At 41.5% G+C, this 13,051-nt stretch overlaps 1 protein-coding gene across 1 annotated transcript in view; it reads right to left on the minus strand.

The window, feature by feature from the left end:
* The window catches only part of LOC132821917 (retinol-binding protein 1-like), a 53,141-nt gene that overhangs the window by 35,279 nt on the left and 4,811 nt on the right, over nucleotides 1-13,051 (minus strand). The window contains exons 3-4 of the mRNA XM_060834878.1: nucleotides 10,417-10,518; nucleotides 5,741-5,824 (exon numbers count right to left, since the gene is read on the minus strand). Of these exons, the coding sequence (XP_060690861.1) occupies nucleotides 5,771-5,824; nucleotides 10,417-10,518 (156 nt within the window). The 3' untranslated portion in view covers nucleotides 5,741-5,770. Of the gene's footprint in view, nucleotides 5,825-10,416; nucleotides 10,519-13,051 lie in introns of the transcript that reaches the window.

Here is a 13,051-nt window from a genome sequence, read left to right on the forward strand (position 1 = left end):
CGACAGTGTGGAAACAGGCCCTTCAGCCCAACAAGTCCACACCGACCCTCCGAAGAGCAACCCACCCAGTCCCATTCCCCTACATTTACCACTAACTAATGCACCTAATACTATGGGCAATTTAGCATGTCCAATTCACCTAACCTGCACATCTTTGGACTGTGGGAGGAAACCGGAGCACCCAGAGGAAACCCACACAGACACGGGGAGAATGTGCAAACTCCACACAGACAGTTGCCCGAAGTGGGAATTGAATGCGGGTCCCTGGTGCTGTGAGGCAGCAGTGCTAACGACTGAGCCACCGTGCCACCCAAGTAGTTCTGCTCCTAGCAAGTAAAATATCAACACAGTTGGTAGTGCTTATGACACTTGTCAATACTCACCCTTTCAGACTCATATACAACACAGAGCAGTGTGCAGGAGAATACAAGAATTTCACTGAAGCTTTTTGAGACAAGTTATTTGGTAGAGTCCTATAGGGTCTTAGTGCCGTCTGCTATGGCGAAATATGTGGCAGAATCAGATGAGCAATCCAGCAAGGTCTATCTCAATGGTGAAAGCATCTCGCTCCATCTATGATGCTTTTCACAAGCAGCGAGGTGAGTTTCTCACTTGGCACCAGTGAGCTACCAATTAGGGCAACAATGCTTGTAAAATGCCTCATTGATAGCCAAACTCAGCATGTTAATATTCACCTTTCTACTTCAACAAACCTGCCAAACAAGCTAGATGCCAAAAAAACTCAATATGCAAACTAAAGTGAGTAGATGGTGGATTCAACAGACTGCTTACACTGAATGGCGTCCATGTTGTGGATGGCCAAACTGCAGATCAGGACAAGATCCACATGTACCAGCTGCGGGCATCCCTTGTCCACAGACACTGAATCTGGCATTCCCGAACCCCTCACAACCATCATGGCACCTCTTCCACACACTGGAAGGATGGTCTGCAAGTGCAGACGTGCAATTGGGTGGCACAGTGGCTCAGTGGTTAGCACTGCAGCCTCACAGCACCAGGGTCCCAGGTTCGATTCCAGCCTTGGTTGATTGTCTGTGTGAAGTTTGCACATTCTTCCCGTGTCTGCATGGGTTTCCTCCGTGTGTTCCGGTTTCCTCCCACAGTCCAAAGATGTGCTGGTCAGGTGAATTTGCCATTCTAAATTGCCCGTAGTGTTAGGTGCATTAGTCAGAGGGAAATGGGACTGGGTGGGTTACTCTTTGGAGGGTCGATGTGGACATGTTGGGCCGAAGGGCTTGTTTCCACGCTGTAGGGAATCTAATCTAATCATTGCAGGCTGCATTGGTATTGAAATGCTGTAGCAGGGATTAGTTTGTGTGCAGAGGCAAAGGGTAGGCTCATGGATGGACAAGGCTGCACCTCAGGGTTTCTGGCTTGCTTTCTTAGTATGTGTTCATGAGTGCCTACCTGCATGTTAACCATATCTTTGCCTTGCCTGGCCTGCAAATTAGCGTAATGACACAACCAGATGGCGTGCCCTTCTGGTCAGCAATCCTCAGTCAAGGAGGTGGACATCTTGCCAGATGCCACCTTGCTGTGTCAGTCTCACACCTGTACCATGTATCAGCAGCTGTCATGACAAGCACCCTGTGTGGGTCTAGGTTCTTGAGCAACAAAACAGTTCCTCAAGCTCTGTAACTTCAAAACTTGAGAGAGTTGGAGCCCATTCCAGTCAATCTATCCTCAAAAGACAGCACCATCACTCTAGGGATCAATTCAACACATTGACCAATTGAACACTGGTAAGATTGGCAGATTTTCTTACTTAAAGGAAGCTACAGGACCAAAAGAATGTCTACAACAATCTAAATTTTAATTCGAGAAAAAAAATACTTCCAGATGTTTTTAAAACACTCATTTCAAGTTTTCAAATATGAAGTCACATTCTCTGGAGCATTAATTCAGTCCTATGGATGACTAGACCAGGAACATAACTGCAACACAATCAAATCCCTGGCTGTTCATTTGCAAATTAAAATCATTAATTACTTATTCTGAACGTCTGGTTTAAACAGCAATAACTAAACTTGCCAAAACAAGGTTGATAGTTCACGAGAAACCAAAACAAAATCTCGCACACGCATTTCCACAAGTGGGATATTTGGTAGCGATCAGCCTACAGGAAATGGATAAAAAAGCTTCTGGAAAACAGAAGATAACCGCTTGCTCATGGGAATAGATTTAGACATTTTGGACAAAAATATAGTCAAAATCATGGCACATTCTTCAAATTAAATTAAGTTGATGTGTTCTTAAATACTCAGTGCCTCAGTACTAATAAGAATGAGGAGAGTGCAAGAGAGTGTGTTTTGATGGAGAAAACTCCCATGAGGATTCACTGCCAATTTTAACAAACCTGGACAATTACATTGAAAGCTGACTAGAAATTTGCAGACTTGCTGTTGTAATTAGTAACCAACACAGGGTGTGCTCAGGATATCTTGTCAAGTTGTATTTCATGTAAAAAAAAATGTTTCAATTTCATTCTGCGACGCCTTTCTTTATAATTGCTTGGCCAATGAATGGTAAAAGATATTGTTCAGTTCTGCAAACATCATTACCATTTACAATTCAAATGATAATTATTACTTTCTGTGGAGCTTAACCACAAGGAGTTATTCAACTCCGCCCTGAATCTATTTGTAATGAGGTAGAGGTTATGTGCCATGATCTTCAGACTGGATACCGAGGACACTGGACTCAATAATTTTCTTTAAAAGCAGTAAGACAATTACTTATCACATAGAGACTCTGTGGACCTGTCAGATTTGATAAAATCTGTCAAAACATTTAATCAAGTTATTTAATATGGGTTATTGCTTTTCAAAAGCTATTGTCATTTGGGATATAATTGACTGCAGATAAACATATATTTTGGTTTAAGCATGGAATATCAATGAGTCGAACCAGTTACTGTCATTATACACAATTCCCAGCTGAGACCAAACGCTTCAATACATAATTTCAATCAAGGAATAAAGTTTCCCCAGTTATTCACATTTTTAGTCTCTAATTGCTTAGCACCAGGGCCATCATTCCTGCATGTCAGTTATCTGCAACACAAACCAAAGTCAGGATTTGATTTTTACCACTTGTGTCGACAGTTGTATCCTTCAGTATGAGATATGTATTCTATTCAAAAGGTACAAGGAAGATTCTAGTGCTACTGGATGACAAGTTTCAGTCCACTTCAATGTTCTCTGAGCACACTTGAAATTGTCACAGCATTACTCTACATTGCACAAAAATTTGGCAAGTGGCCAGACTTCAAACAGCTCTTTACACATCGGTTCAGCTGACAGCAATTTTCCCACCCTGGATCTATTTTTTCCCATGTATCACTTCCAAGTTAATCCTCATCAGCAGAACTGGATAAGGCACATACAATGTTGAAAGTTTGCGATACTGCACTAATAGTATTTTCTGTGCCCCAGTGCCTTTCACAGTGTTGCAAGGGCATGTCAGCTCACAACAATGTATGAGCTGATTCTTATGGTGGAGCTTTTCACATCTATGAGCTGACAGGGCCTACTTGGTCTAGTGGCACAGAAGAAAACCACTTCAAGTTCTCATTTATTGCATGTCAGCAACCAGTTGCAGATTACATTGACATGGTGGACTTATTACAGAGGCATTAAGGATGGTCAGAGTTGGGTCTCATTGCTTCAATAGCCTACAATGTTTGCCCAAAAGTCCAATAACATCATTGTTGTAAATGGTGTTTACAGCATTCCTCAATGTTAACCCATTTAGATCCATATATTACACACGTAAGTATTATGGTATAATAGAAGAAGGTAAAAACAAGGACTGCAGATGCTGGAAACCAGATTCTAGATTAGAGTGGTGCTGGAAAAGCACAGCAGTTCAGGCAGCATCCGAGGAGCAGGAAAATCGACCTTTCGGGCAAAGGCCCTTCATTAGGAATAGAGGCAGGGTGCCTGCAGGGTGGAGAGATTTTCCGGCTCCTCAGATGCTGCCTGAACTGCTGTGCTTTTCCAGCACCACTCGAACCTAGAGTATTTTAGAAGAATCTGACTATCTTTTGCTCTCAAGTTAAGACACAATGCTTTTATTTTGAATTAGGAGCATTAAGTATCTTTATCCAGAATTGCTGAACAGATGATCCATCTCAGCCTCCTCCTGAGGTCCTAAGCTTCACTCTCTGTCATATCAAGGAAATAGCTGAAATAAATTGGACTCTTTATAAATTGCTGCATTCTTCTTAAGTTGTTTATTTCTTGTATTTCAATCCAAATGAATGCAAGATGAAATGCTTTTGCCTTCTGCCTATTTTTAACAACATTTAAGCTCTGTGCTACTAAATATTTAAGTTTAAACTCTGTGCTAATGAATATTTATTTGCACTGGATAGATTGTGTAAAGGCGATGGGACCTGGCAATAGTGCTGAAGACTTAACTCCGACATTCAAGAAGATTGACATCAGTCTTCAGGACACAACAGCCTACTTGATAGACACACTACCACCTTAAATGTTCACTTTCTACACTACTGATACATAGTAACAGAGCTGTATATCATGCACAATTTGCACTACAGTAACTCATGAAAGCTTCCTCATCTGTACTTTCCAAACCCTGACTTCAAACAGCAATGGCATCAGACACATGGGAACACCACCAATTGCAAGGTCCTCTTGAACACAGTGGCCTGACTTGCAATTACATCATTGTTACTTCATTGTCTCTGGCTCAAAGCCCTGGAACTACTTGCTAACAGCTCTGTCAGTGTACCTGCCCAACTTGGATTGCAACTTTTCCGCTTCTCAGGGGCCATTAGGATGGACCATAGCAGCTGGTCTAGCCAATGGCAGCCATTTTCTCATGAATGAATAAAAATGTCTACTAACATATCCAATAAAGTTCACAAAATACATTATGCCTCAGAACACTTGGAGGGGGAGTTATTTGTACAATGAAGAAATTTTCTGATTTACTTTAACTCAAATGGCCCAATATTCTTTATGAAGAGCCTACAGAAATGCTGCTCAAAGCTTACCTTGCTTAAGCAGACTGTTTAGTTTGAATAGAAGCAACAGCAATAAAGATCAAACCAATATTCAAGTGCTAACTAACTCAAGTCAGATATGGTGACTGATACAATGCATTTGATTAAAATTCATTTAGGCTGCAAAGTTCAAGTCATAAAAGTAGGCAGAAAGTGCAGGTCTAAGGATAAAGTGCAGCACACTGTGCAAAGGGAGTGAAAACCATGTTTCTGAAGGTCAGAAGCAAAAACAATTCCCAGTTTACATTGACTAATGACAGTGATGCAAGATGAGAGAAAAAAGAATGGTTTCTTTTATCTTCACAAAACTGAATGGCTGAATCAGAAAACGATTTGAAAATGAGAGTGCGAGAGAAAAACAGATAGGTAAGACAAGACATAGAAGGCATGATTGGAAAGCAGGAAGATAGACTGATCTCCATACAGATAAGATAAAAGGAGATATCACAGACTGCAAATTCAAACACAATATTAAACTAAATGCAATTTAATAAACGATTATTTTTGGAAAAAATAAGGTACCTAAGAGATCAAATTAGTTTAAACTTTCATCCAAATAATATTCAAATTATTTTCATCGAATGTGTTATTTCTGGTATCTTTTGATAAGGTGAACATTTAACTGTGTTGAACAGTTTTACATTAGAGGCTGCCGAGATTCTCTGTCTTTAGCTGGCACATCTCCTTCATGTTTAGTTTTCGATTGTGTGCTGAGGTTCTTCATTGGACTTTTTTAAAGACCTGTTTGCTGTTTACATCACCAACCCGCAGTTCCTGGAAGTGGGTGAGGATGAGGGCAAGAGAGGAAATTAAAACAGATAACATTAATCAATCTCTTTAAACATCTGTATTTGAAAGGGAGGAAACAATTTATTCTGCATTATAAAGGGTGCTGAATGATTAGCAAGTGGACTCTAATCAAGGCCATGGAGAACTCACCAATGGACAGTTATTCTTCAAGCAAGACCAATTGACTCTGAATGGTTAAGATGCTCTCATGCACCAGAGAACAATGTACCCTCATGTTTTTTGCTTATTCAACAAAAGTATAATACTACACATTTTCTACTTGCAGAAGTCAGGGCCCTGTGAATGAACTTCAAGTAAACCTAAGTGAGCCCACAGTGCAAGTTCCTGATACCTTGGCACTCTTTTCTCATGCAGTAAAAATACTTTTCCTTTTGAAATTTGATAGATTTGTAACTGACCCATTTGTGCAAAAAGTAATTTCAACAGCAGGTCTCTTTTTAAAAGAAATACTCAAGTGCTGACTTACCAAATAATATTTCAGGTCACTCTTTAAGTGGCCAGGATTTGTCCTGATCCTAAACCCTATTGTAATTAACACAGCTTCAGAAAGGGCATTGGAGTCCTGACATTGCAGACTGTAAAAGTTGTAAAAGTTGATGTTTGCGTGGAAAACACCACATTTTCCCAAATCAAACGTAAGTCACGAACTGAAAGAATTTGTTATTGAATCATTTGGTTCTCAGGTCTTCTTCCTGCTCTATGCAGAGTTAATTTGTTTTCAATAAACTTTAGTTTCCTTAGATAGGGTAGAGAAGGGAGTGAAAAACTGAAACAGTGACCTCAGACCTGGATGCTTAATGAACAAAGGTTTAATCTCTGCTGACAGGCCAAACTGACACCAAAAAAAACATTGCCCTCGTTTTATACATAATGAGTACAGAACCCAAGATTAATTACCAGCCTCAGGAGAAGGAGAAGAAAACCTATTTTAACACATCAAATTAAAAACAATGTTGCAGCATTATGATGGTTGCCACATGACGGCAAGGTGGGCTCAGTGGTTAGCACTGCAGCGTCAGGGACCCAGGTTCGATTCCAGCCACAAGCAAGTGTCTGTGTGGAGTTTGCATGTTCTCCCCATGTCTACATGGATTTCTACCTTGAGCTACAGTTTCCTCCCAGAGTCCAAAGATGTGCAGCTTAGGTGGATTGGCCATGCAAACTTACCCATATTGTCCAGGGAAATGCAGGGTAATGGGGATAGGGTCTGGATGGGATGTTTTTTGGGCAGTCAGTGCAGACTTGATGGGCCAAATGGCTTTTCCCTATGTTATAGGGATTCTATGATTCTGTGGCATGGTATAGGTGCAAACTACCATGTTAACTACCACTGATCCCAGTTAAACTCTAGACATGAACCAGATGGTCAGCAATGAAGCGAACTGGAGACTCATCCACTGTTCCAGAAACAAAACAGGGCTATTTTAATATACAAGACATCAACTAAACCCTATTGATTAACTTCACACCTGGAACAGACAGGGAAAAAAAAAATACACAGCCCTAAGAGTATTCACTGACACTAAGTCGCGATACAGTTAGAGTTTTGGTTGTCTTGTGTATAAGGGGCCAACTCTGTTCCCCCTATCTTTATATGTAAAATACAAAAGCATATTAATTTGTGCTCCTAATGGCCCTGGGTCTTTTACGCAATGGGAATGCTGCAGCAGTTTTCCTACTTAGGCCATCAGCTACAATTACAGACAGATCTTGACAGCATCATCAGGACCCAACACACTTGGGTAACAGATGAATCTGGCACATTTGGTGGGGTGGAATTCTTGTTGCCTACTCAGTAGGGCACAGCAGTGACTTCAGGCTGGTTTTGGCTAGTAAATAATGTGGGTGATTTTAACTGCTCATCCATACAGAATATGTTTGGCTGGTGGGGTTAAAACTGCTGGAATTTGTTAAATACAAAATTGAAAAATGCTTGCTTGCGAGCAAGTAAATAATTTACCAAATACAAGTAGCCAAATTTAAGCTTTAATAATTGTATAAGACACATCACAGAAATTAGAATGCTGGATTTATTTACTAATTCAGGCTCTTGCCCACGTTTGACCAAACTTTAAGTTAAAAAAAAGTAATGGTTTTACACATAAAACTTAGCTTGGCAAGCAAAATCCCCTTTGCCCTTTACTCATGCTACTCAAATCAGTATCTGGGAATTATAGACAGCAATGCAGATTAATTTGTAATTTATTTTAATCTATCTCAACATAGAAGTGAATGGAACATCTGAGAGATCTACCATACCTTAATTCCGATTGTAAGAGCAGGTTAGACTTTAACCAAGTACAGATTATATTTGTCTTAACGTTTGAGCGACCTAATTAATTTTGTTGGAAACGAAGTCTTCTACAAAATCTTTTGTCTATTCTGAAGCTGAAACCAAGTGACTGGCTGGAGATACAGCAGTGCCGAGAGATTTGACTCCCATCATGAAAGCTTAATGGATTATTAATCACCAGTCCTGGCAAATGGGAGGCAAAACTGATTTATTGGTAAGTGATACATTCAGTTCAAATTGAGGATAACTTAAATTCTGATGCTAATCACATGAAACTCCATTTCGTTGAGGATATCAGATGTGTCTGCTGGAAGTATGTGACACAGGTCAACATACAACATGTGACTTAAGGTCAGTATTGCCATTTTGGGGATCAATGATCTTTCTAAAGCCTACTCAAATCCACAACTGAACATATTTTCAACAGCAGAAAGAAACCCCATTCAACCGTGCTAACAGGATTATCGCTACTTCCAGGTTAGTTACTAATTGTTTTCTACTACTTTTTCTTGTGACTGTGGCTTCCAGAATTGTGTAAAGTTGGTAACCTAAACAAAAGGTCCTGTTGGAGTTTGTCCTTACTTCACTGATTCTGTGCAAACACTCCCTTCAACAGATCCCCTGGCCTGTAGCTGAACTGGAAGAATGAGAAGAGGCACCACAAGCTGTTGTACAGAGACAAGAATGCAATGGTGGTGAAGTGGGGTTCTCAATTGGAAACTACACCACCAAGGGTGTTCAAGAAATCATTCTCCTACCTCAAACTCGGCAAGCAGAAGCATGTCAGCTATCCTTGCATCATGAAGAATGTCCTCTCTGAAAATGTAAAATGCTGAGAAACCCAGCAGGTTTGGCAGCATCCACAGAACAAGAGACAAAGTTAATATTTTGAGTCCAGCACAATTCTTCTTCAGAACTGAATGGGATGAGGAAATAAAATGGGACAAGAAGAAGAGGATTGGGAATAAGTTTCCATCATCTTAAATGGTTATTGAAGTCCTGCTATTGGCTTTAGCTTCAGTCATGGCTGCTCCAATAATTGTGAGCACTGTCTCCTCCTCTGAGATGAAAACATGCAGTTGTGCCCATCCTTATTGGCTGGGCACTGTCACCTCCTACCACCATATGCCACCTTGTTCAGATACAACAGGAAGTGCAAGTGAGTATGGTGCAATGTGTTTCAACGATGCTGATGTCAGGATTGAGAAGGTGACAGTATTTACAAACTGCGATGTGGATAAGAGACTTACATCATTGCAGAGTGTGAGAGCTGAATGAGGAATATGAAATGTCCAAATTAGTCATGGTCAGTAGATATTGTTGGTAAATGAGTGATGGGGCTCTGCTGTATTGAGGAGTACGTGAGGATAGGGGTGTGGTTAAATGGGATATGTGCACTTGAAGATGCTTTCACTGACCACTAGCTTAAGAGATCATATACAGCATTGCAGTCAAGTTGTCGGGGCCGTTATGGGGTCCTTCATCCTGTTTCCTGGCCCTCAGTAGATAGGCAACATTTCTTGCTCCCCACCTTGTCCTCACAGAATCCTTACATCATGGAAGCAGGCCATTCGGCTTATCAAGTCCATTCCGACCTGCTGAAGACGATTCCACCCACCTATCCTAACCCTGTAACTCTGCATTTCCCTTGGCTAACCCACCTAGCCTCCACATCCCTGGAGACAATGGACAATTTAGCACGGCCAATCCACCTAACCTGCACATCATTGAACTATGGGAGGAAACCAGTGCAGCTGGAAGAAACCCACGCAGACACAGGGAGAACGTGTAAACTCCATACAGTCGCCTGAGAATAGAATCAAACCCGGGTCCTTGGCACTGTGAGGCAGCAGTGCTAACCACTGAGCCACCGTGCCACCCTGTAGTTTAAATTCACTGTGGTCTAAAATGGAAACAAAATACAATTAAAACAATGTCAAATGTACATAACAGAAACTCTTCAAAATTAATTTCAGCTTTCTACTTGTTTACTATTGGCCATAATAATTAATCTCATATGGTTTTGCGGGCCCTGGTGAAGGTTCCAGCCACTTGACAGTACACTCAGTGCCTGCTGGACACTGCAATCATGTCATTGAGGAAGGTAGCATGAAGATTGTATACTGACTGCATCAGGAGATATGGAATTTCTCGGCTGACATCCTGTAAGTTTCAAACATGAAAGGCCAATTGTACTTACTTGCAAAATACAAGTCCACTGAACATATAAAAACATTGTATTATTCAGCAACAAATGACATACCAGATGCAGTTCATCACCTTCCACCCACTGTGTCCATCCTCGACCCTGTTTCTCTCCTATTTGTACACACACAAGTTTATCTCCATCCCAATTTACTGTGGTCTAAAGTGGAAACATAAAACAATTCAAATAATGTAAAATGTCCATAACAGAAATTATTAGAGCCATAAAGATGTACAACATAGAAACAAAAACTTCAGTCCAATGCATATATGACCAGATATCCTAAATTAATCCCATCCCGTTGCTAAATCAATTTCAGATTCGTAATTCTCTACTAATTGGCAATAATAATTCATGTTCCCTATTAATGTAAAGACTTTTATCAGGAGCATTTCTCATTGGCTCCACAGTTCTGCTTGAATAGTCATAGCCTCAATTGTATACTTGTGAAAAGTCACTGTCTCTAATCAGCTGAAGTCTTCTTTGTTGGATGTACTTTAATTCAGATAATAAATCAGCCAACATTTCCTTTACATTTTAAGTTCACGATAGTTCAACTCAATTAAATGACTGAAGCATGACTGCCAATTCTATGGATACTCTACATAATGCAAAATTAACTTGGAACCTTAGGAATTATATAAAGTCCGAAGGCCTATCTTTCAATTTTGTACAATAATTATCAGAAACCACTGCACCAGAAATGTTCAGTAGTTTCTTGATTTTTCCTGAAATTTCCACATAGTAATTCCAATTGGTCATTACAGCTAAGATGTCACAAATGGCTTGGAACTTTTGAAGTATTAAGAATTTGAATTGATACTAAATTGGTTAAAATGAACTAACATTTCAAAACATACATTAAATGGGTGCATTAGATGAGACCTCCTGAACTGTGACTGACCAGATGACATTAGTCTTCAGGTTTCTAACTTTCACAAAGTATATCCTCCGTGCACTATGCACAACAAAGTAATAAATCCAGTCGAATATAAGCGAAATACTGCCTCTAACTCAGATAATCAGATGCTTGACTTAACAAATTGACTGCAGAGAGAGAACTTATTTCATCCTCCAACATGCTTTGACTTATTGGAGAGTATTATATACTCAAAGTTTTAAAACGAAAGCAATATTCAACTACATAGTATTTTCATCATTAACAACATCAAAATATATATCTCCAATTATAGCTAATAAGTTATAGAGCTGGTAAATTGGTAACTGAGGGATAAATATTGGCCAGATCACTGGAAGCACCTTGCAGTTCTTTGAAAATACCAAAGAATCATTGTGTCATAAAGGGTGGTGCTGGAATAACACAGTCAGTCAAGCAGCATCCGAGGAGAAAAACAGTCGCTGTTTCGAGCATAAGCTCTTCATCAGGAATGTGGGGGGGGGGGGGGGCCCAATGGGGGCTGAGAGATAAATAAGAGGGGGTGGGGTTAGGGGGAATGTAGCTGGGTATGCGATAGGTAGATGAAGGTGGGTTTGATGGTGATAGGACAGAGTGGAGGATGACACAGATAGGTGGGAAGGCAGAGTGGAGGGTGGTGCAGATAGGTAGGAAGGCAGAGTGGAGGGTGGTGCGGATAGGTGGGAAGGCAGAGTGGAGGGGGTGCGGATAGGTGGGAAGGCAGAGAGGAGGGTGGCATGAATAGGTGGGAAGGCAGAGTGGAGGGTGGTGCGGATAGGTGGGAAGGCAGAGTGGAGGGTGTGCGGATAGGTAGGAAGGAAGATGGACATGTAAGACAATTCAAGAGGATGGTGCTGAGTTGAAAGATTAGATCTGGGATAAGGTGGAGGGAGGGGAGATAGGAAACTGGCGAAATTGAGATTGATCCCATGTGGTTGGAGGGCCCCAAGGCAGAAGATGAAGCGTTCTTCCTCCAGGCATCGGGTGGCTAGAATTTGGAATCTTTGACCACACAGGATCAATGGCAATTTCACCAGTCTCCTCATATCCCCTCCCCCCACTTCATCCCAGCACCACCCTCTTGAACTGTCCTACCTATCCAACTTCCTTCTCATTTATCTGTTCCACCCTCCACTCCGATCTATCACCATGACCCCTCACCTGCACCCACCTATCTCATTCCTAGCTCCTTCCCCCACCCCCAGCCCCACTCCTTCCCATTTATCTCTCAACTGCTGTTGGGCCCCACCTCCCCTCCATGTTCCTGATGAAGGGCTAATGCCCAAAGCCTCAGGTGCTGCCTGACCAGCTGTGCTTTTCCAGTGCCACACTTTTTGACTCTGCAATCCTCACTTTCTCTGAGGATCGTTGGTGTCTACCTCAGGCAGCAGGTGAAACCCCGATGCACTGTCTCAAACAGAAACTATCAACATTTCCTCAGTAACTGTTCAACCTCCTCATGGGAACATGAGGCAGCGCCGATACAGTCATCGATGTAGTGGAGGAAAGGGTGGGGGGTGGTGCCGGTGTAGCTGCGGAAGATGGACTGTTCCACATATCCTACAAAGAGGCATAGCCGGGGCCCATGCTGGTGCCCATAGCTACTCCTTTGGTTTGGAGGAAGTGGGAGGATTGGAAAGAGAAGTTGTTCAGAGTGAGGACCAGTTCAGTCAGTCGAAGGAGGGTGTCAGTGGAAGGGTACTGGTTAGTACGGCGGGAAAGGAAGAAGCGGAGGGCTTTGAGTCCTTCGTGATGGGGGATGGAGGTGTACAGGGA

This window comes from Hemiscyllium ocellatum, chromosome 13 (genome assembly GCF_020745735.1).
Source record: "Hemiscyllium ocellatum isolate sHemOce1 chromosome 13, sHemOce1.pat.X.cur, whole genome shotgun sequence".
NCBI classification, from domain to species: Eukaryota; Metazoa; Chordata; class Chondrichthyes; order Orectolobiformes; family Hemiscylliidae; genus Hemiscyllium; species Hemiscyllium ocellatum.